This window comes from Camarhynchus parvulus, chromosome 2 (assembly GCF_901933205.1).
Source record: "Camarhynchus parvulus chromosome 2, STF_HiC, whole genome shotgun sequence".
Lineage (NCBI taxonomy): Eukaryota > Metazoa > Chordata > Aves > Passeriformes > Thraupidae > Camarhynchus > Camarhynchus parvulus.
In genome coordinates this window covers 97,653,685-97,679,248 of record NC_044572.1, presented here as the reverse complement: position 1 = coordinate 97,679,248, position 25,564 = coordinate 97,653,685, and the positions used below count along the sequence as shown (strand labels likewise).

Here is a 25,564-nt window from a genome sequence, read left to right as displayed (position 1 = left end):
ATAACTTGATAGTAAAGGTGTTTAATGTTTTTAGTAGCAGCTGATACCACATAGAGATGTGATGCTATCATGGAATGGTTCTGTATGTTAGGCATAGTGAATATCATTAATTGACATAAATTAATACTTTTAATAACTGACAGCCTTAAAGGTCTATTTTCAATTTGTTAATGTGGCTACAATTCAATTGATAAGAGTTTGTGTGCTTTAAAAATTGTGCATTTTTTAAATTATTCTAGTTTTAGAAACCAGTTTTATTTTGAATGATCTCACCAATATTAAAACAGAAGTCACAGAATCATTTTTCATAAAACATTATTTCAAAATTTGCATAAAATATCCTGCAAGTTACTAGCAAGCTTTCTAAAAAGCTCTGTAGAGGTTTCTAAAATAATGCACTTAGACATTCAAAATGGATCCATTGGATTTCCCAATGGAAATTGAGTTGAAGGATCTCCAACTCAATTTTCAGCAACAAGTTTAGCTTTTTCTCTTCCTATCACAGAAAAGATTAAACTCTGCAGTGTGTCACGAACATTGTTGAGCTTTGACTTGGCTAAATTTAAGTACAAATAGCATTCTAAATACAAGATCCTCTCTGCAAATATCCTCCCATCCTTTTACCTTAATATCAGAGTTAATAGGTCAAGTTCTGAGATTACTGTAATTTAGTAATCTCTATCAATATCTAGTAAACATTATGTTACAAATTATCCTAAAAAATATTGAAAATAAAACCAGGAATCTGTACCAGTCACACAGAATTAAGTCTGTAACTACTATCAAGAAAATAATTATGTGAAGCACTTTAATAAGCAGCACAGATTTTTTCTCAGTATTTGCTACAATTGTTGAAAAGTTTTATGATGTTGCTACATGTAGAATTCCTTTTAATGATCTGATATCCAAATTTTGTTAAAAAGACATAACTGTAGAGAAAAATATTTTTGAGGAATCCATACTTAAAAAAGAAAGCTATTTTTTAAATAAATAATGCATGCTTATTTTTTAAACCCATACAAAATACACATAGGAATATTTTGTGAGTAATATCTGTAACTAATGTTTTAAGTTATAGTTGCAAAGCCCCAGTTTATATTAAGACACTTATGAAAGTTTGGGGTAGAGTCAGTGTCCTGTCTACACTTGTGCTCCAGGGCTCTGAACAATGGTGACTAAACAAGATTTATTGGAACACTCATTTTGTTGGATGGAGTAAAGGTGTGGTACTATTTGTTGACTGTCCCTGTTACCCGCAAGTCTTAGCCTTGGATGCAGGTATGGCAGCTGATTGTCTCTGCTGGAGGGTGAGGCAAAGCATTCACAGACACAAAGAAGACAATTTCAGTGCAGGAACACAAACTCTTCTAAGGTGATGTACTTGGAACTACAATGCAACTACCCATATTCCCTCACTTTTAGATTTATTTACTATCCATAAGTATCCCCACAACTTTATGATTTGGGTTTTTTTAAAAGGGAAGTAAGTATTTTAGTTTGACATCAATCCATTGCAGAAAGATTAGAACAGCAGTACATGGCAGTTATCCTACTCTGAAGGAATTCTTTTTCTTCAAGAGCAATCTGCTTCTTCTGGAAAAAATCTCTGGAAATCCACAAATACAGATCTTTCTGTGTATTTTGTTTCCTTGGAACAGATTTCCTACACATAGGACTTTTCACATAATTAGAATACCTTCTGTTATCTTGCATATTCTTGAAAAAAATGGTGTGCAGAAATCTCCCTCTCAGCATGGGGCTTTAAAAGCTCTCTTTTTTTTTTTTTTTTGGTGTGTGTGCAATTAACAAAGAAATAATGACAATATAATGGGTTTTAGTTTTAGATCTTTCCCCCACTGATGTTCAGAAGAAGTTGATTAGCACAGAGGGACTGGAAAAGTATCATTGTTTTTTAGTTACTGATTACATTTAAATGGAATTATCACAGAAAGATTTGATGTTAGAATTTCTTCTTAAAATCCACCCTTTTCTGAAGGATCCATGTGTTTTAGGAGAGACACAATCAAATTCAGATAATGACTTTATTCATCTCCTGAAATGTAGAGGGTTTGTTTGCTACATCAATAGATTTTTACAGCAAACAAGCACTTCTAAACTTGCAGCATTTTGAAAATGTCTGTGCTGAGATTGCAGCGCTTGTAATTTCTTTGATCTTGTATTGGTCTGGGGCCCTTGAAAGCAGCAAGAGCAGGGGGAAAGACATAACTGTGTGAGAGGTTTATAAGCACTTTTGCCAATATTTGCAGACATTGTAAGCTTCATTGGCAGGGCTTAGTGACTTTGTAAATGTGGTAAGCCTGGCTTTCACTAAGAAAACAGGATGTCAAACAGTCATTACTATACCCTTGTTCTCAAAAGCTGGATAGACTTTGGCAAGTTTAAAATAGGTCCCTGTATGAAATTACATCATAGAGTAATCTGTAAAATCACTTTGACATACTGAATCAAAGCTCTTAGTTACTGGTGAACAGAAAATGGATGTATTTTAAGTTGCAAAACTGATAAATGACTTGATGAATTAACTAGCAACCTTCTTTTTAAAATTTCCATCTACTTAATAGTTGCATGCGAAATTTCAGGTTGGGAAGAACCTTTTCCCTGTCCAAAAATATTAGACCAGTCACAAGACAGAAAAATTGCATTTAAATAAAGTTGCAACCATACTACTTTGTCATGGATACTTCAGGAATAGAGATCAGGAATGTGGGCTAATTAGGCCATAACCTCAATAAATTTCTTTTACAAATGATCATTTCTGGTCAGAATTCTTTCAAGCAGGACCCATCCTTTGCAGTCTGTTCCATTTTATGGAGGGCTGCACTTAATCCTTTCTCCAAAGTTTCAGTCCTAGGTTCCATTTATGATGTCCTACTTGACTGAGAATGGAAAAGATGAGGAAAATGGATGGGTGATATACTATATAAGATAAAAATAATTTCAGAGATTTCTCCCATTTCCTGAAAATTCCAAGTAAAACTGACCAGAATGCTATTTATTTTAAGTTCACCCTGTAAACTTGCTATTGCAGTTTGTTCTTAAAAAGTGACTTCAAGGCTTGCTAGTCTCATTTTCACATGTCAAAAACAAGTCCTTTGAGAAAATGAACATTGTGTTTAAAAAATGCTTTTCTCTAATTGTGTGAATAAATAAAGCCCATGAAGCAATCTAATCCTCTCTTGAAGATTTTTACTGAGCATCTGCCAAATTGATACAATATTAATTTGCAGTCTTACCTCCAAATGAGTCCCTGTGCTGTTCAATGGAAGGTCTGAATGTTACAGACAATCTGCCAGTGAGAAAAAATAATCTTTTCTGTCTATCAAAGGGTGGTGACCATGGCCAAGGCCCTGGGTCCAAGTGTTATTTTATTCTGCTCTCAGCATACACCATGAAAGCTGTTGTCTAGAACAAAACAAATGGGAACTGACATGGAGAACATAATGAATAGGAGATGAATGAAGAATGAGATCCTCACAAGACATAACCTTCTTGTTAGCCAGTTAGAAATTTTTCTTTCTTACTCCTGTTAAAATAGAGACATTTTTTTGCTTGAGGAATCTTTACACAGTAGATTACCACAATTGATATTGCAGATATATTGAAGGAAATTAGCATTGCAAATCATTGAGGGAAATTATTGCTTTTTAAAGGAATTTAGATATCACTTTCACCAGATTTTCTCTGAGCTGAGAAAGAAACTCTTCAGCCAACTCTTTATGAAGCAGTAAATAATTTTATAGGCTAACAATAACTCTGTGTACATTTATCAAAATTTGTAAAACATATATATGTATGTATATTTGAATTTCTAATGAGTTATTACAATTTCAGCAAGCAGACTTCTCTTAAAAAGAAAACTACTACTACTGTATTTCATACTCAAAAAGACTTCAGGCTTCACCATCATTACTGAAATTTTGCTGACATATCCTCCACCAGGCAAAGACAGAGATGGAGAGGAGGAGCTAATGAGTGAGATGATTTTACTGCTGTGAGTCAATGCTTGTGACTATTTGGGAAGATGGAATTCTGTAGTAGCTGATACTATCAGTTTACAAATAGAATCTGGTACAGTAAACAGAGTCAGCATGGAAATGATGAGCAATTGTGCAAAGCCACCTCACCCTGTTCCAGATATGTACTGGCACAGCATATAGAGTAAGTGTAGTTCAGATTTTTCTATCTTTCATGTGCAACAGTCCCTCAAACATTTTACAGGTACCTCTGTGGTTCAAGTGACAGCCACTGATGCAGATGATCCTACTTACGGCAACAGTGCTCGAGTGGTTTACAGCATATTGCAAGGACAGCCTTATTTCTCTGTGGAGCCCAAAACAGGTAAATTTACATAAACCCTTTGCAGTAATGCTGAGAAAAAGAGGAAAATGGGCATTAAAACTTGCTAGGAACTTATTAATATGATCTTTTTGTTAATTTAATACATTTGGGTTTTGTTGATAATTTAATCTCTTATTGTTTAGAGTGCATTATGAAAACCACATGTCTGAGCTATGTAATAAACAGACTTTGCTGGAATAGAATTTATTGTCTTTTCAATCTATCAGCTACTTGGTCTGCTGCCCAGTGTCATCTCTTTTATCAGTGAAAATTTCAAAACTCATTGAACATTTTTTCAGATTTCAGAAATATCTAAATGCCACATAGCCAGGTTCCATAAGAATGTATTTAAGGCTCAATTACTCTCCATCCTACTTTTCAAAGTGAAGTTTTGTTGTGAAAAATGAATCCCTTCTTCATTAATTTGAAGAAGAAAACACTGTGCTTCTTATGCTTATCAGATATAATATTTTGCTGCCACTTTCAAAGCATGTTGCTGGTGAAACTTTATTTTTACAATTTGCTTGAAATTTTGTGAACATTTTTAAGCCACAACCAAATGCAGCCTTTAATCCTCTGTTAGTTTAATAAATATTACCCATTCTGCTGGATCATTTCATAATGCAGGAAAGTAGGTTTTTGTTCTGTTCATTTCAATTTAGTGCTTGAGCCTTCACTTACACCTACAAGGAGAAGAGTTATAATATTTATTTTGGATATAACCAAACTGAGACAAAAGAGAAAAAATATCACCCTTTTAATCACAAACAATCTGTGATGTGAATCAGACCTGAGTCCCAATATTGTGACCAAAAAGTCACACTCTATTTAGCAACATCTAAATTTGCAGAAATAACTACTATAATTACCTTCATATTGCAGCAGATCCATGCTCAGCAGGGATATATAGCACTGTCCTTTTCCCTCCAATGAGTATGATTCATAGTGGTTTTCTCTCTGTTTCTCTTTCTCCCTCTCCATGTGTATTTATGTACCATGTATATTATGATGATGGCTACAGGCAGCCAGTGAAAAATAATATGGTAGTTTCTGCTAAATAAAAATCTTGAAGAATTCAGACTGAAATGTTTGCATACATTTTTGTCACTTTGATGTGATACTCAGATTTCCTGTGTGCATGACAGTTTGCTTCCAAATGATTGGGTAACTTTACCTGGTAATTTAACTATGACAGGAAAACAAGCATGCCAGGAAAAAGCAAGGTAGAAACAATAACACTATTAAATTGTATATTAATTGTATTTTTACATATCTTGTAAAATGGGTGAAATAGTGCCAAGCAGTCTGTTGGTGAAATAAATGTTTCAACCCAAAGGTGATTAATGGCAAGTCCAACATTCATAAGGGAAAAAAGAAATAAAACTCTACACTAACATTCAACAAATAGCAGATGAAGAGATATGTGTCCCCATGTGCCTCTTCTTTATTTAGGTTGTTTATATTTCTTTTACTGCTGACACTAAGTGCTGGAGTAGCAAACGGCTGCCTCTCTGGAAATCAGGGTTAGCAGCTGTATTCTGTACTGGGCATGAAATATTCATAAAATCATCATATTTTGAGAAGGCATATTTATTTTTTGATGCATATCAGCAGAGCTGAAAGAATTGAACATGGTGTTTTCTTCTAGTTCTCATTTCATGTCAGTTAATTACAAATTAATTAATTACACAGATCATCAAATGGACATAACAGAAAATACTTTAGATATTTAAGTATTTCATTACTAAATAAAAAAATCTCTTAATTATGCCAGTGTTTTAGAAGTGGATATTGGTAAACCCAATATATGGCAAAATAAGAACATTTCATATATCTGCAAAGTGTGGCATGTTATCAGTATTGGTAAGAGTTAATGTCTTGAATCGGTGTCCAAAAGATAGTGAAATGAATCTTGACCTTAGAATTTAAAAAATGAATGCAGAATATTCTGTTCTTCCTAGCTCTAAAAGAATGGGAAATCAAATACAGAAGATTACATCTTCCAGGGAAGGAAGTGTTACTCAAGACATTTTGAAGACTAGTTCAGGGAGAAGATACTTGAAAACCACAATCATGCACTGCATTATCCAGTAAATAAAAATTGGTGTGTTTGGTGACTATTTAAAATAAGCTTATGGTATGTCAATGCAACTCCTAGTCAAATCCCGTTATATTAGTATTGGAATTCATTCATTCCACTCTTGCTGCAATCACTGATCTGTGGTTACCTCTTAAAGGCAACCTCAACTTTTACAGTAGCATATTTTTGCTTGTGCGATCCTTGACACCTTGTCTTTCTGCAGGTGTTATCAAGACTGCCCTTCCGAATATGGACAGAGAAGCCAAGGACCAGTACCTGTTAGTTATCCAAGCAAAGGACATGGTTGGGCAGAATGGGGGATTGTCAGGGACTACATCTGTAACTGTCACCCTGACTGATGTTAATGACAACCCACCCCGCTTTCCACGCAGTAAGTTACTTTGTAAATATGTGACTTGTAATGTTATTCCTAAACACTGCTATTTTCTTTACACACTGTGCTATTTCTAAACAGAAAGTGCTTATTTTCCATGTTAAGCTCTTTGTTAAGCACTGACTGAAATACATTATTATTATTATTATTATTATTATTATTATTATTATTATTATTATTATCATTATTATTATTACTGTGTTGTTGTTTAGTAAACATTGTTTTTCTTTGCTTCATGCATACCAGATCAGTTGAAATGGTGTACAGCAGCAGTGACATTTATTGATGTATTTTACTTCGTCTCTATGAGTAAATAAAAAATAAATCCTAAAATATATTTAGGTCTTTCCAGTTAGGCTTCAGGATTCTTTAATTTGACACTTAATCCTTTGTATTCCTTTGGCATTGCCATGTGCTTACAGTGTTTCCTAAAGAGTTAAATACCAAAGAGCTGGGAAGTCACCTTCCCTGCATTTGATTGCTTTGACCAAGGTGGCTCTCATCCTAACCTAAAGGAAGGAGTACACAGTTGTATGATCAAACCAGAAGAGCTCAGTTTATTCATAGTGTTCTGTTTGGGGTGCTTTTTTATTAATAAAAAGAAAAAAAAGCAAAACCTGGTAACATAGAAAGTAATGTGAAGGATATATTCATGTCAGCTCCAGCCTCACCTCCAATGATGGAAAAAATAGATCTGTACATAATAGATTTCCTGTTATTTCAAGCCACCAAGTGCTTGAAATAATAATAGAATAACTGAAGTTGTGTTTGAAGGTGAGGGTGTTATTGGCTACAGAGTGCACTCTGATGCCCTTTTGACTGCATATACATCATTTTATGCTTGAATAAAAAAAGCTAGAATTCTCAAGATGGTGCACTTACTGTTAAAGAAATTAATATCTATTAGTTTCCAGTGATATTCAGATTGTGAACTGCCTAATTGAGATATAAACTATAGAATAATACATTTTTACATTGATTTTATTTTACTTACTTGCTTTTCTTTCCTCTTTTCTGGTAAACAAACTAAAACAGCATTATCAGGGACTCACATCACAGTTTGCATTTAAGTTTTGAATTTATTTTTTGCATCTTTGCTTTGTACTTGTTGTATGAAGAAGTTATGCTTGTTGTGATTAGAGTCTATCACAAGGAAAACCTAGCAAAAAGGGCAATTTTGTTTCAAAAGTGAAGAATATTTTCTTGTAGCCCGAGTAAATGTTCAGGCACAGGATTTAAGGGAATGTAGATTTAGGAAAGCTAGATTTTTTTTTTTGCTTTCAGTCCCAGAAGACTCTGAATTCATTAAATTTTTAAATTCTGCAGGATCATATCAGTATAATGTCCCAGAGTCTTTGCCAGTGGCTTCTGTGGTGGCCAGAATAAAAGCTGCAGATGCAGATGTTGGACCTAATGCTGAAATGGAGTACAAGATTGTGGATGGTGATGGCTTGGGAGTATTCAAAGTTTCTGTTGACAAAGAGACTCAGGAGGGAATCATAACTATTCAGAAGGTGAGTCTGATTTTACCCTCTGATTCTGTTTGGAACTCTTCAAGATGGGGGCAGGTGATGAAAGTAGGAGCTTTTGTTCCTTAGAGCCTTGTCTGCTGTAAATGTTTCCATTGGTATATTTCATCTTGACTTGACTGTGTGATTTGGAGGTTTTTAATGACTTATGCTGAAAAATATTCTGCATTTTCTTTGACAAGACCTGTATCTTGTGAAGTGTACATTTTAAAGCACTGCATTTGAATGGGAATCTAAATTTTAGTCTCATTTGCCTTTGTATTAAATAGTAGAAAGTGTGAAAATGTATCTTGCAGCAAAAATGGAAGCTCCAAATAAAAAATGGATCCTGAAATTAACTTTAAAAATAATTATATGGATGTCTTTATTTGAGGTGGTACTATTCAGAAAGCACACATTATTAATTTAAAGTTATATAACAGTAAAAGTAGTAGGTTTACAAGATCATTTATTATTTAAAATATTATTTTAAAAAACTCTGGAAAATTTAAATAAGTATTTTTTCTTCATAGCTTTCTACATATGCAGTTAGAAAGCATTATGAAACTGAAAGATCATGTTGATATAAAATTATTAAAACTAAGCTTTCTCACATTGCTGCAACACATTTTAGACTACCCTTTTAAGAAGAAAAAATATGCTCAAATATTTTTCAAGAAACTTTTTGGTTTTTTTAACAGTAAAAGAAGTACAACACCTTAGAAGAATCTCTCATATAATTTCCTACTCTTAATATGTGAATGCTTGGCAAGTCTCTTTGTTATGCAAAGGGTGGTATTTCATGGCCTGGGCTTCCCACACAGAACTCAGCCTGCAGCTCCCACTGCAGCTGCTTACCCAGCTACCTACACTGAATGGATTCCTCAAAAATTTAATATCCTTAAAGGGTGGGAATGACTTGGCATTTTGGAATACATGTACCTATATTTCCAAACAAGGATCTATGTTTGTACTTAGTATTATTCCATAATAGATTTTTTTCCCTAAATAGTCTTTAATCTTTGAAAACTTAACCTGTCTGCTGGGGGGCTTTTTGTCTTGTTGTGTTGGGGTTTCTTCCCCTCCTCTGGTGTATCAATTTCCTCTTCTAGCCATATAAATCTTCAGTTATATTTCTCTTTGAAGGAAGTTAAGAGTGCAAGATGTTGCAAAGCAATGGGCTAACTCTCTGATGCCCTTAACACCTGTTGAGAGCTGGTAATCATCCATAGATGTCACAACAAATGAAGTATGTTCACCCTTGAAAGATCATAATATGTGTAATGTGAATCTTTTTTCAAGGAAAAAACATCCATCTTAGGCTTTTTACAAAATGTACTTCTGCTTAGCACATTTGAAATACAAGTGATGAAAAGTTAGTAGTCTTTTTGTTCAACAGCCAAATTCAGTGTGTCTCCTTCAATTTGCTCATTTAAAGTTTTTGGGCAAGGATTTACAAGAAATGTGCCTATCCTAGAGGGAGAACATTTACCAGTGCCACAATGAGCAGCACTGAATCAGTCAGGGTCTTCAGTGATCTAACATGAGAACTGGTGAGTTCATTTCCATTTTTTTTTAGTATGGTTTTGTAGTCATGGTATTTGTTCCTGGAGTATCCTGATTTCAGTGCTATACATTGGACCAAATAATTGGCATTTGTTATTTCTATTATCATTTTAGCTAGGGAGCTGAATTGGACTTTTCACTACTGAATCTTTGTCCAGAGAAGTGCTCTATGAAATAGCTGTTAGACTACATCAAAAGGTACAAATGTTTGACCTGATCAAATGGTCTAATCTGCTAATAATTTTTATACCTACATACTGCTATATTTTGACACAAGAATTCAGACTTATTTCTCTGCACTGTGAGACATTTTCTCTAATTTTCCTACTATTTTCGACTTCTGTTCCTCTGTGTGGTAGATAGTCCTTGGCTAGTGCAAGGCGCCCACCAAGCCAGTCTATCACCCCCCTTTCAGCATGACAATATGAGAAAATAAGATGGAGAAAACCTTGTGGTTCAAGATTGGAGCAGTTTATGAAGGCAAAACTGCAGGTCACATGCATGCCAAGCAAAGCAAAAAACCAGAAGATCTTACTCCTTATAGAAATGCCCAGCTGCTTCCTGGGAAGCAGGGCTTCAATTCAAATAGCAGTTGCTTCAGAAGGCAAAGGTTGTAAATAAGAAATGCCCACTCCCGCACTCCCACCTTCTCTTAGGCTTTATATGAGATGCCCTACGGCATGGAGTATCTCTTTGGTCCGTTTGGGTCCACTGTTTTGGCTGTGCTTCCTCCCAAGATCTTGCCCATCTGTGTGGGAAATGTTGGAGAGACAGCACTGATGCTGTGCCAGCGCTGCTTGGCAGTAGCCAAAATCTGGCGTGTTGTCAATACCTTTCCAGCTACCAATGCAAAGCACAGTGCTGTTCTGCTGTGGGGAAAATTGACTGCCCTTCACCCAAACCCTGACATACCCAAAGGTGATTTCCCACACTGAGGGCCACCTCCCAAACCTCAGGATGTCCTTAGCTTTTCATTTTGACTCCAGAGAACCTTTTGCCATGCCCAGTGCTCAAAGACCTTCCTTCCTTCCTGCCAGCCTTGTAGAGAACATTGTCTAGGACAGATGTGAGGAACTGAAATACGGTGCCTATGAGGCAACTGCACTGTCTTCTGGACATTAAATTGAATTAAAGACCATTATTAATAACTGCATATGCAGGTTAAGTAGGTTTCAATTACTGAGCCTTATCTGCCAGATCACTATGGAGTCAGGTTATCCCTGCATGATAATGTGTGCTTGTTAGTAGGAAATCAGGGAAGAAATTAAGTTTGTAGCCTGAAATCTGCCTAAAAATTTTACTGTCCAGCACATGATGTTCTGTACTCCTCTGAGTGCAATTAACTTTCTCTTTTTCATGCCCTAAAATCAGCTGAGGTATTGAGAAATAGCTCAGCCTCAAAATGCATGCCTATCCTTTTCAACTTCTGATTATTGATATGCTCAGATATCACGTTTGTGTGCACATCAGGCAGTAAAATGCCAAGGCAAAGACTTATGAAAAGGCACGCTTGGGTTCTAAATGCAAATGGGTGCTTTAGTTTTGCGTACTTCTGCTGCAATTGTACATACAGCTCAGCAGGCTGGGCATGAAAACCACCGGCAGTAACTGAGCAGCTGAAGGCACTTCTCCATTCATTTTTGTGCTGGGTGTTGTTGGAGAAAGTTTGGCACCTGGTTATCCCAGTTCTGCACACAAGCTGAGGATTTTGCATTCTGTTTTTAGAAGGATAACCACTTCAAGACAACTTTGAAAGCTGACTTCCTCACTCGACACTAACACTTCTTTTAACACATAAGTAGCATTAAATTTAAAAAAAGAGTTTTTGTAAGAAAGAAAAGAAAACTGCAGGAAGAGTACTGAGATTTAAGAACTCACCATGTAAAGATGGATTTTTATGTTTTATTTTATTTTTATTTCACAGCATTCCTTTTATGGAATATTAAAGAAAAATGCCCAGGGATGAGCAAAAATTGCAGGAAAATGATCTTGTTTGAAACAGAGAGACATCAAGTACCATGATATTAGAATGAGAAAAGTGTTACATGATTAGGTGTATCTCAAGATTACTGGTGAACAGATTTGGGCGTGTTTAATTTTTTGTTTTGGATTGTTTTCCACGCCTGTTTGAACACATTTCTTCTCTGTACTCTGCAACAAAGAGATTTCGTAGCATCATGAGCAAGTGGAAAAAAAAATGTGTTTTTACTATTAATAGTGATTTTCTTTGAAATATATACAGTGTCTTCCTTCCTTTATGACACTTCTGCCTTGCTATAAACCCAGATATCTCTCTGGCTTGCACAGTTTATTTAGGCTGGATTTTTCTCCTAACACTTTGAGAACAGTGCTGTTTTCTGAATAGTAGTGGTAGTTCTGCTCATAGTTCTTGCAGCCATGGCAGGACTAGGGATTACATGTTCCTGAACATGCTAGTACTGTTGCTACCTAGTGCCTGATGTCAGTGTAGATTAACTACTAAACTAAACCTCAGCTCAAAATCACATTTTGGCAATAGTCTGGCGGTCCTGTAATTACTCCCTTGAGCATATGGAAGCAGACAAGGGAAGAATGCTTTCTCTGTGTCTTTATCCACTTGGTCTTTGTCCTTTCCAAGAGTAAAGAGCAGGATTGTACTACATCTTATGCAGCACAACTAAGCATGTCTGCTTCTATCCCTGTAGAGTTTTTGCAGCCCTGTGGACTTTCACATACTTGTCACACCTTATTTTATTTTATCCCAGTTAGGATACTCAAATCAAAATTAAATGAATGAGATAAGTAGTCCACATATTCCAGGAAGTTGCTCAAGTTCCTTTGAAACAAAGAAACTACCACCCCCCTCAAAAAAACCTGAACACAAATAAACTAATCAAACAAAAACAAATAAACAAAAACTCTCACACACAACATTTTAAAAATATTTGGGACAAGGACTAATTTTGTTCATTAATTTATGGCTTACATAGTGACAGCAGGTTATGTTTGGGTAGAATTGGTTTCTGTAAGATTAGAGAAGATAAAATTTCATCTAATGACAGAAGCTAGTAAGACAGTGTATAACCATTTGCTTGGTTATTGGCACTAAAAAAAAATCACTTTCTTCAGCAATTCATTAACCAATTTCATATGCAAAACATGTATCCAGCATGTATCTACAACATTGTATAAAAGCATGTAAATGGTTTTTAGGCTATTTCCAGATATTTCATTACCTGAAATATGATATGAAAAATTCTAGAAGACAAACTTTGACTTTCTTTTTCTTTGTCTTTCCTCTTTCTTCAGAAGTTGTTATAAATAACAAGTGAATGAGACCCGTAAGTACAATATTCAGCTTAAATGAAGGGTGGGAAAGTGGTTGGAAAGCTAATAAGGATCTTTTCCTGTAACCTACTATATTCATACAATTTGTTGCCTAGCAGTTTCAAGTCCTGTGGAAATCTTCCTACTTCTTTATTTACTCATTTTCTCTTTTGTTAAATAATACTAACAAATAAATGAAAAGTTCTCACTTGTCAGATGAAACAGAAGAAATCTTTCTTATTTTTATCCTTTTTGGAGCAGTTCATGCTACAATTCTGATGTTGCAAATAATATGAATTTGGCTCATCTCTGCACTGTAGCACAGTCTTTGTGGTAATTAATAAAATAGAGCAGAATGGAAGAGAACAGAATCATAAAGATAGCATCATTAAGGTTGGAAGAGACCTCCAACTTCATCAAATCCAGTCTTTGATCAAAGAGACCACCATGTCAGTTAAACTATAGTGGCACATCCAGTCATTTCTTGAACACTTCCAGGGATGATGATCCCCTGGGCAGTCTTTTTCCAGGCTTAAGTACCCTCCCAGTGAAAAACAGTCTTTGTGATGTCCAGCCTGAACCTTTACCTGTCACATCCTGTGGCTGTGTTGTCTTGTACAATCCCTAGTTACCTGGGAGAACAGGCTGACCCCCACCTCACTACAATCTCTTTTTAGGCAGTTGTAGAAAATAATGTTTCCTCTGAGCCTCCCTTTCTCCAGGCTAAACAACCCCAGTTCCTTCAGCCACTCCTTACCCGACTTAGTGTCTAGACCCTTCACCAACTCCATTGCCCTTCTCCCTACACTCCAACACCTCCTGAATGGGGCCCCAAAACTGGACTCAAGATGTGGTCTCACCTGTGCCAAGTACAGGGGGGCAGTCACTGCCCTTGTCCCTCCAGACTCACTGGTTTTGATATCAGCCATTGGCCTTCTGAGGCACATAGGCACATGATGGCTCATGATCAGCACTCCCAGGTTCTTTTCTGATGGGCAGTTTTCCAGCCACTCTGCCCCCAGCCTGTGGCACTGCTGGGGTTGTTGTCACTCAGGTGCAGAACCCTGCACTTTCGTTGTTGAGCTGACCTCAGCCCATTGATCCAGCCAGTCCAGGTGCCTTTGCAGAGCCTTCCTGCCCTTCAGCAGATCAAGGCTCCCACTCAACTTAGTGTTGTCTGCAAACTACTGAGGTAAACTCACTCCCCCTATCCAAATTATTTATAGATATTAAACTGAGTGCTGAGCCCTGGGGAACACCACTGGTGATTGGATGGCAACTGAATGTAACTCCATTCACTACCAACTCTCTGAACCTGGCCAGTTTTTAACTCAGTGAAGAGTGCACAGGTCAAAGCCATAGGCTGCCAATTTCAAAGTAAAACTAAACTAGATGTGTGAGTTGCCTTTAAGCTGGATTTAGAAAAACATACATCTTCTGTGATCTTTTCAGAAAAATAAGAGTTGTAGAGTTTATGAAAAGGAATCAGGCATTTATATTTCTTAGAAGTATCTCAAATTTTTTTCTTCGTTCACACTGTGACTCAGTTCTCCATCTGTAGAGTAGGATCAATTCCTTCCTGTGGTTTCATTTGTAATTTGCATCCTGCTATCAATGCTCTGTTAGTAAGGACTCTGATCATTTGCATAACTCAATTTCACAGTCGTGAGGGTGTTTGGAGAAAAAGCGTAATTTTTCTGCATATATTGGAGTTTGAAAAAATGTGTCAGATTTTCCTCTGCAGTAGAAATCTTAGAATTGAAGAAGCATTTATGGAAGCAAATGATGATTCAGTCAATTAATACAACAGATTCTGAAGTGTCCATGCAAAGTTATGTACAATTTTGAAGTGAATTCATGTTGATTTTTGACAGAATCAAATTGCAATACACATGAATGGAGTCTTGGCTTTGCTTTCTAAGCAAAGTACATACACAAACCCTTATTTCTGGTGCTTTCCAAAGCACTATTCCTAGAAATAGTGTACTAAAAAAAGCATCATTTAAGTACAGATCTCACTTTATCCACCAAGTAGCAGGCTCAAGTTAGACTTCAGTAATATTAATACCTTAGTAGCAAAATATCTAAAGATAAAAACATGATGCTCTGTATCCACCTACACTTTTACCAAATATTTGGTACTTAAAGTAGTTATGGTAATGTAATAATAAGAAAAGGCTGCAAGGTATATTTTAATTTTATGTATCATATGTGACTTTTTGAAATGTTATGAGACATGATTCAAGCCATTTGGAAGTCTATGGAGAGATTTTAGTGGATTAAAGGGAGGGGAAAAAAAGACCAAAGACCCCGAAATACTCTGTAGAGTGAGAGTTGCAGTGTCTTACTGCAGAAAGTGGCAAGCATTAAGATTTCCCATGGCAGAGTTCTTGCTCACTTTGCCTTCATTTCTACCCTCAATACACAGCCCCAACACGATATCATTAACTGGTATGCATGTTAAAGGGAAAAATATTGTTGTAATGTACTTTCTCATAGAATTTGACTGTTAAGAGATTATTTTAAAACCTGAGTTCATTCTAAAAGCAATATTGGCAATTATAAAATGGGGGTGGGGTAAGGATAGGGTCTATGCATATGCTTTTGAGTGAAAAGCTATCTTTCCATTACTGTTAACATTTTGTTTTTTTTATTTTTAGCTAGAATTTTTTCTTTCAATTCTAGATCAGAGTTTACAATGTAAGAATTTGAAGCTTCCCTGGTTCCTTTGAGAGATTGTGTGCATTTGTTTGATGTACTGCAGTTTTCAATATAAAACCTCAACTGGGCTTAAAAATGGGATTTTCACCTCTGAAAAGTACATTATTACAAAGTTACCATGCAATAAAAATGAGCATTATAAAAATGGGCTTTCTGTGAGTTATAACATTATATCCAGCCTCTCTAAAATAGAAGACTTGTTTTCATTCAGAGAGGATAAAATTCTTACCCCTTAAAAGGAAAAGAAGAAAAAAAGAGACAGACCTCACAAAAGGAAAGATATGGATCCTGCATGGGATCTAATCAGATAATACTAATGCACAGATATTAATGAAGCTGTTAAGCTCTATTCACTGTACTGAAGGACTGAAGTATATGTTGTCCATTTAACCTTCACCATTTATGTAGTGATTTGCAGTCTGTTAAGTTGGTGCTCCATCACTGGAATCTTGTGCTTTTATTATAGCAGAAAATAATGAAGGCGTGATCCAAAAGCCATTTAAATAATGTCTGTATAACAGACATCAATGATAATTAGATAAGAAGAAACAAAAAAAAATATTTTCAGGTCACTTTCTCTGTCTCTCATGAGTGTGTGTAGCATGCAATTTCTTCATTATATTATCTAAGAAATGTTGAAATGTTTATGCCAGATCAAGAGTTCTCGTGCATTAATCATATCTTAGATATTTTATTTGTTTTTCCCAGATTATATTTTGCCTCAAACTCTGATTGATACCTCTGTATTCCCCACAGGATCTGAGGTTGTATATCTCAGAGCAACAGATTGAGGATGATGACTGTAGCTTTTGTAGACATTGCCACACCCCACAGAAGACAGGCTCTGCCAGAAAGAACTGAAAATAACATTATTGCCACTGCAATAAAATCACTTAATATTGTACAATGCATTTGTCCATCCATAACTACCGTCTTCTAAACACCACCTGCACTGTATATGTACATAGATTTGATTTTAAAAAATTATTTATTTATTTTTCATTAACAAGGATCTTTATCTATCTTGAACATTGCCAGCAGCATTGGGTACTAGAATATATCTGAGGGAATCCTACAGAAGGATTCATGTTGCTAAGAGCAGATGTTTACTTCTTTCAGCTACTGAGATTCCCTTACTAGTGACTGGTGAAAAGCAGGCATTCACCAGCTGATAGCTTTCCTGGAAGAATTTTGCTACAGTCTCACTAAGGACCATATGGTGGTTTTCTCAGATGTATGTTAGAGAAGGTTGAACATGCACTTAGTAAGGCTGTTTAGAATACATATCTACACCACTGTTAGTTTTTCATCCATTCCTATGAGGAAATACTTTACTCATGAGTGTGTATATTTTGTGAATTCCCTACTAGTCTGACACTCCTTCATGACAAGCGTTCATATGAAAAAACACTTCTTTATTATTTCAGTTAATAAATATCTAAAGTGGTCTTCTTTAATCATTATAGAGACATGGGAGTGTCTTAAAATTAATTTGAAGAGTATTTATTTTTTGTTGTACTAGTCTATTAAAACAAAATTAAAATTTATATAATTTTCCAATTACATATATGGTATAAATTTTGTCTATTAAATCATAAATTTCATAATTCTTTTTACCTTGAAGGACTGTGCTGTTGACATTAGTGTATCAGAAGAAGCTATCTTTTCTGCAATCACTGTAATCTCAATCACTCAATTTCAGCAGATACTATGAGGATAAATTAGCTTTCCTTTTTCCACTACATGCTTTTGTACATTCTGACTGAAAATATACTGTTTGCAAAAGGGTCAGTGTCTTTTTTTTATTGAGGGAAAGTTTCAGTTTTAGTGTTTTTTGGGGGTTTGTTTTCTTTTTTTAAGTTCAAGAAATGCTACTCTTTTGCCTTTCACATTTTTTGGGTTATCATTTCTTTATTTATTATGGTTTTTTTTCAGGTCATTATTTTTAAAGTAATAGTTTGCTTTTATTAGATAATGTAATGTCTTAAGATGTCCTAAGAGTTTGTCCACTCTTTAACCTTGCTGCTCATCTGGTCATATCACTTGCCTAGTTGTTATCACCACAGAATGAAGTTTCTAAGGCATTTTCATCATTTCAAGATCACATTGCATTTGCATTATGGCCATGAGATTGTTTCATAGCACATGTATTGTCCTTTAAATATAAAACCAAAATGAAAAAAAAAATATTAAACATGCTTTACTAATGAATACTGAGCAGTTGTATCCAATACAGGGAGCAGTATCCAGACAAGCTTTCTATTTCAGCATATCTGTTTTCCAAGAGCTGTGGATACTGCAGCTTTGATTCAATCCAAGAAGTGCTTGCATAATACAAGAACCACAAGTATTCCCATTTGGAGAAGCCTTTTGCTGCCACACAGAGTTTGTAAAAGTTCAGTGCCTTTCTGAGTGTGTTTTGCTGCAGTTCATTTTTCATGTTTAAATCTAGACTGTTTGCAGCTGTATTATCGCATCAATATAATCACTGACTTTAAGATGCTCATTTGGGATTTATCTGACTGTAACTAGATGGAGAACTTAGGCCCTTGTAGGTCAACAGATGTGTATTTCACCTCTGCTGCTCCTCTGAGTGAATACTGGAATGTTTTGCAGATGCTGGAGGATTAATTTGCAAGCACATCTCAGATCCCTGTGATGTATTCAGTAGCAGAACTGCAGAAAAACATTTTTAATCTGTTTTATACAATTGGAATTATAGTTTGAAGACATAGTTGAGTAACCAGACTGCAGCTTTAGAAGTGCTTCAGTATTTTGCTGCTGTTTTTCAATGATTAAATTTGGAATTACAAAGGAATAGTTAGTTGGATGTTTGGTGCTAACTGACAAAATAAGACTATAGATACAGGGTAAAAGGTTCTAATGTTAACTTGATGTTTTCTTTCAGTAATGGCTCCTGTGCTAAAATTATTCTTTCCTCAAATAAAATTTTCTTCTTTCTGAAGAATCTGAATATCCTCAGATCACAGATGGCTCATTTTTTATGGGGGGTAGTTTTTGATTCTAATGCAGTATTTGTTTGAAAAGAAACTTCCATTGAAAAAAATTAAAGCAGAAGGAAGGTATAAAAAAATTACATGTATTTTGCTTAATAAGCAAAACAAACCAAAAACAATCTCCAGACTTCATCTCGGTACAAAATATTGTGATATAAGCAGTGTAATTTAGGTCATTGCCACATTTTCTACTTAAATTTATAAGATATTGGAGAAAAGATTGTTTATTCAATCCAAATACTATACAAAACCCAATAAATTCAAAAGAAATTTAAGACAGAAAAGAATCCCACCCACAATTTTCTGAATGAGGTTACTTGTATGTAACCTGTAAAGATTATATTGACTTCTTATATCTGGGTAGTATGTCACATGTTATTTGCCATGAGCTTAGATAAAATATTAATAAGACAAAAATAAGTATTAATTCACAATAGTGAAATAATCAGTGAGAATCTGGCCCTCACAGAAGTTACAGAAAGTTTTACAATTATCTTATAAATTTGTTTCACTCACAAGGTAGAACTATCTTTATCACTTAAGTCATTGCAGAATATTCACTAGTGAGACACTGCAGATAGTGTTTTGAGAAAGCGAAAAAATTAACCATGAACTATGGTCTGCCATCAAAAGTGATGGGTGCATACAAATGGCAAAGGTATTTTCATTTTATACTTACTGAAAGTTTTAGGCAAAAGAGTTTTGCGTCAACATCACTGAATAATAAAATTTCCAAATAATTTTTTGCCTTTATAGGAGCTGGATTTTGAAGCTAAGACAAGCTATACCTTGAGGATAGAAGCAGCCAATCTGCATGTTGACCCTCGTTTCCTGAGTCTGGGGCCCTTCAGTGATATGACAACAGTGAAGATAATTGTAGAGGACGTTGATGAGCCGCCTGTGTTTACCTCCCGTCTGTACTCCATGGTGGTGTCCGAAGCAGCAAAGGTTGGCACAATCATTGGAACTGTAGCAGCCCATGATCCCGATGCCTCAAATAGTCCTGTCAGGTAATTCCAAGAGTTCTTAATTATTTATTCAACCTTTGCATTGAAGTTGTTCGTCTTGTGGTGGGAGGGGCTTTGGTTACACTGGAAGTCATTAATAAGCTTCATTCCCTTGCAGAGGGAGATTCAGATGTTCTATGAGTTTGCATAACTTTTAAAACCTGAACTACAGAATCTCTGAAGAAAAAAAAGCTGAAATCACTGTGAAACAAAGAGAAGATATCGCTTCAGAATCCCAAAGGGAAGAAATCACCTAAAAATATTGCTCATATTTATTACTCTCTAAGCTTAGGAAGAGTCTATTATTATCTATAGCAAGTTATTTTCTCTTAAATCAACCAGGATCAAAAATTATATCTAAATTATACACGTATGCTTGAATAATGATTCATAGTCTGTGTGCACTAGGAATCAGAATGTAATAGGACATAAATTGGAAACATTCGGAAAAACATTTTACATTAGAAAAGTGGACAGGATGAGATGCATCCTGTTCTAGTCAGGGTGGTTAGAGGCTTTTGGTTTTGTAAATTTTGCTGCAGCCGAATATCTTCCATTTGAATGGGAAGAGGTATGACCACTGGAAATTCATAAACTGTCAAGGCACTCTTCCTTTGTCATCCGGTGTCTGAAAAACCTGCAAGTCTTCCAAAATATAATGTCCAAGATCATCGAGAAACCATAGGAGAACACAAATTCTCAATCTTATGTTTGCCTGTATCTAAGGTCAGAGCCCAAGGGCAAAGACTCACAACCTTAGCTACACCAGTAATGAGCTACTTGTTATTTTTCTTATGCAGAGTAGTAATACTCATTCTCAAAGCAACATGCAAAGGATCTAGAGAGTAATGGTTATAACTTAGAAACTCTGTGAATTTAAACACCTGCAGGGGGAGGAACTCATACACAATTAAAAGTTAGTACTTATTTCATTTGTTTTTATTGCTCACTTAGGGCATACATAGGAAAGATCTTTGTGGGTATTTGTTTTCGTAATGTTAAACTTCCCTGTCATGCATTGAAAATGAACTTGGGAATCAAGTGAAACTTCTAGCGCAGAGATCTTTTGCAAAAGTAAAGCATATGTTTCACTCCTACAGGTGATGCAAGTGTTCTCTTTCGTTATATATTTGCAACTTATTCAAAATAGCTGATTCCTATCATGTATAAACAAGTCCTAGATGAATGTTTGGCATGGATTTACTTGTGAAATTTATCTTTGCTGTGGCAGTATTTTCGGGCACTAATGTTAGCATCTGGTGTATAATATCTGGTTACCAGAATCTTTTAGAATAGGCTTAAACACAGTTCCATTAATGCAGGCCATGCTCAGAATGCTTATGATTCCCTTGTAAACATAAAGATGAGTTTATTGGCCTTGATCTGGTTAATTTTTACGATTCCAGCATAAAAAATAATTATATCACCTGCTAATATCTTGATGATTCCTTCTGCTTCAAAGTTTATTGGAATTTGAGGGAGAAGAAAAAAGAAAAGTAGTAATGATTTATCTATGTGCTTGTGAACCTGCTATGTACATGGTCAAAGGTACTGAAAGATAGTATAGTTTGAAGGTGTTCTACATATGCTCTGATACATCAGAGACAGATTCACCTAAAATTGGAATGTGCTAAGGAGGATTAATGCATAAAACTTTTCATGATCTGTTTAAGGAGTTTAAACTATTAATCTATAAATAAGTATTCCAACTTCCAAACATTGGATTATATTTATACTGATTAAAATCTAGATTTATTACAACTCAGAAAATGTTGAAATTACAAGATCAGACTCAGAACCTTGACAATACCAAGGACTAGGGAAAATAATAAATGTTTTGAAAATAAGAGGTTATCTCATAAGGACCAGAGAACTATTGATGTTTGAACTAGCTTAAATAAAGGATTTAAAACCCCTGCAGCTCAAAGATTTTCAAGTACTATGGCTGTGAGGAATTAAAGGATTAAATATATTTAAATTTTTTTTTTTAGAATTTGAGTATGGAAACAATGCTTATAAATAAAGGAAACTGCTTCCTATGCATAGAGTTATTTTTCTCCTTGTTTCATAAGGAGATCATCCAATTTATAGAACTTGTTTGCTTTTCCGCACTCCTTCCCTCTCTCCCTCCTTGTCTCCCCCCTTTACTGCTTTCTTCCTTTTTGTATTTCTCACCTCTCCATCTCCTCCTTCTCCTTCTCTTTCTCCTCCTTCTCCTTTGACTCTTCAAGTTGCATAATGATAGTCTTAATAACTGGGAAATCCAAGGATTTCTAAGGGAGATCTGCCAGGAGATTGAATCTCAGCTCTGTGGCCTGCCAAGATTGACTATATAGCTGAGGTGACAGGTATAGTCTCATGGGGAAACTTGCCAGCCTCAAAGCAGCTGTAGAACACTACTGACCAGATAAACAACAGTGCTGGCAAGAAATAAAGGGCAAAATGGCCTACAGTTAAGACAAAATGAAAGAAGAAAAGAGAAAGTGAAAGAGGGAAAGCAGTAATCCACAAAAACTACAATTACTGTTGTTGTTACGACTCGTTATTCTCTCTCTCACTGTGACATAGTACAGGTAAACAATTTGTGTTATGTCACAAGGCTGTACACAGATTATACAGTTAGGAGGCAAACATAAAAACACAGTAATGCAGTAAAGAAGATGTATATTGCAACATAGAAAAAGACATCACTTCATAAGATCATTTTGTCTAGGAATTCACATTTTTTAATTGTCTCGCATGATTCTTTCTTTCCATGTTGTTCAAAGAATTTGTTTAATATTATATCAATAATCTAATATATCATCAGTGTGTCAGTAATTGCAATGATCACACTTGATCCGGTTCAGATATTTTAATTCATCCTGAGTGTAGGGAAGTGCTCTGGAGTACATACTCGACCTAAATGAGAGTGCAAGAATCTGACCCAATTATAAATCCAATGTCAAAAATACTCCAGCTGTAAATCTAAATCTGCCTAATGAGCTGTCCCTTACTCTCAAAAGGGATATAAGAAAATCACCCACAGGTGTTTTGACCTTTTCTCTTATGCTATTTTCAGTTTCCTAAGGAGCTCCTAAGGAGCTCCCCTTCCTAAAACAAATTGAGAGGTAAAGATGTGTTAAGCCAAAGAGTTCAGGGCATGAGCCTGTGTTTGTTTAATGACAGTAAAGCACTGTGAGCTGACAGTGATGACATGCAATCTCTTGACCCTAGGCTGCATCATCTTTCCTGTTTCACTCTTCCCCTGCAGCTCTGGGTGACTCAGGGGCTCTTGTGCTGATGATAGAAAGCTCTGCGCTCAGACTGCCAGCCCCATGGGATCAGTGCCCGGCTGGTACAGCCTTGTAGCAAATTCCAACTCACCTTCTCCTTAGCTGGCTCTCTGGAGGATGCTATTTGATTAATTTCTGAGGTTTTTTTTACAGCATAGAGGAAGAAAGAAAAGACAGAGGAATACCTATAACCTCGCTTAAGACGACACTCTGGGAGTGTAGCCTGCCACTTTCATCACAAGACACTGTTAATTCTCTCACCTTTGCAAGTGCCCTTGCTTCTCTCAATGCCCCAGGGAAACTGGACTGAGCAATGCTCAAACTAAGGAAACAGTGGAAGTGTTTTCCCTCTAATAAGAAATCAGTGAAATATTTTACATGCTGTAAATGAGCATAAATGAAAAGTTTCTTTCATCTTTTACCTAGGTATTCAATAGATCGAAACACAGATCTGGAGAGGTATTTCAATATTGATGCCAACAGTGGAGTCATTACAACTGCCAAATCTTTGGACAGGGAAACTAATGCTGTTCATAATATCACAGTTTTGGCCATGGAAAGTCGTAAGTATCCATAGAAAGATTTTTATCGCCAGTTTGTGCGTAAAGCTTGAGGCTTGGTGTTGATGAGCTTCACTCAGAGAAATTCTGGCAGCTGCAATCTGTGGCAGATAAAAATAGCATATTGCTTAATGTAAAAGAAATCTATATTATAAAATATAAAAATACAACAGTTTAGGCGTTTGCTCTTCCATTTGCTTCACACCTTGTGTATTCTTTTATCTTCTGAAAGACAAATACAAAAGAAGATGAAATATGTTAAGTCAGCAGTCTCACACTGAGTGTCATTACAGGAAAGGTGACATGGAAGACAGGGGAGAGTGGTTACCCCATCTCAGTGAGGGCACTCACAGTTGATTGCTGTTGGTCAACAGCAACATTCTTAAAAGCTGTAAAGAAAAGGGGATGTGAATGCTAATGTGGATTCATTTTCCTGACTCTAAGATACCACTGTAGAAGTTATTTTGTATTTGGTATCTTTTTCTGGTGTAAGATAAAAAGCGTTAAAAAATGTAGTGTTTCAAATCAATACAAGAATTCCTCTAATGCAGGTTCAAACATAAACTTGTTCTCCTTTGAATACATTTTGAAAAGTGTTTTTATATTTGATGAATTTATATCTTCAAATTTCATCTTTATTACTACTCTGTTGGGCTGTGATAACAAAAAAGTTATCAGTTCTCTGGCTTGCTATTGTAAAAATCATCACTTCTTGATTTCAGTGTGCTTAATTTAACATTCAACCTGAAAGTTAAGATTTATCATTTAGTGTCTCTATGAATCTATCATCTTCTATTATCTATCTTCTATTATCAGTAGTATTTTGGTCTAAAAACACAAAACAGAAAACAAAATTTTTCCTGGGTGGTAGCAAAACTGATGAGGTAGACAAGGGGCGTACCTGAAACAAATGAGGGTATAGGAGCAGAAGTAAAAGCTTGTACTGCTTTAATTTATATTTATGTCTGCTTGGTTTTCAATAAGCTTAGTTCAGCAGAGGAAAAATTTGGTGTCAAAAAGGCTTGCTTCTCTGGCATTTTACATGTGATATAAAAAACCCCACCTTGTGATTGACATTTGGATGCTTAAAATATTTATTAAAAGGAGGCTGCAATACGTTATAAAAAATAAATACATGTTTGAAGTTTTGTAAAGTTTTTTATTGTGTCCTGCTGTAACATTAAGATCATCATTTTTGGTGAAAAGGGATTATAACAAATCTTTTCCCTGCTCTGAAAGAGAAGCAAAATAAGTATTGCACTCACTGATGTCCGTATGCTTAGTCCAAAATATAATTGTTGTTTAAGGTTAAAGTATGACATTGGACAATGAACATACTCATAGTTTAGCTAGAGGTGTGTAACAGTTTAGGATGTGATTCATATTTATGCTGTTCAACATGTTAATGACAGTATTGAAATAGTGTGTGTGCACTTTAAATACTTTGGGATTTACTTCAGAATGCAGCCTTCTCTTCTTTTCTCTTACACATAGCTGATAAAATTCTGGTTTTGACTTCTCAATAGACTGATCCATCTAAAGTTCAGAAAAAAAAAAGTTTAACCTATAATAATCATGTTATTCTCCATACGAATAGTGGTGGTCTGGCTAGCTTGGTGATGATTTTACATACATCTTGCTTTTATCCTTCCATGTGATTTGATTCAATGCTGTGATTAGTGAATAAGATTTCCAGTTTATCCTAAGAGTAAAATCTTAGATTAATTGAAGCAGATGGAGTACATAAATGTTGGTCCAGAAGATCAAGACA

General features: G+C 35.5%; 1 protein-coding gene across 1 annotated transcript in view; it reads left to right on the top strand.

Annotated features, from left to right (window-relative positions):
* LOC115917209 (cadherin-7) overlaps nt 1-25,564 on the top strand; it is an 84,136-nt gene that overhangs the window by 44,546 nt on the left and 14,026 nt on the right. Inside the window, exons 5-9 of the mRNA XM_030970951.1 lie at nt 4,240-4,359; nt 6,663-6,830; nt 8,160-8,347; nt 19,708-19,961; nt 23,660-23,796. Coding sequence (XP_030826811.1) covers nt 4,240-4,359; nt 6,663-6,830; nt 8,160-8,347; nt 19,708-19,961; nt 23,660-23,796 — 867 coding nt within the window. The remainder of the gene's footprint in view (nt 1-4,239; nt 4,360-6,662; nt 6,831-8,159; nt 8,348-19,707; nt 19,962-23,659; nt 23,797-25,564) is intronic.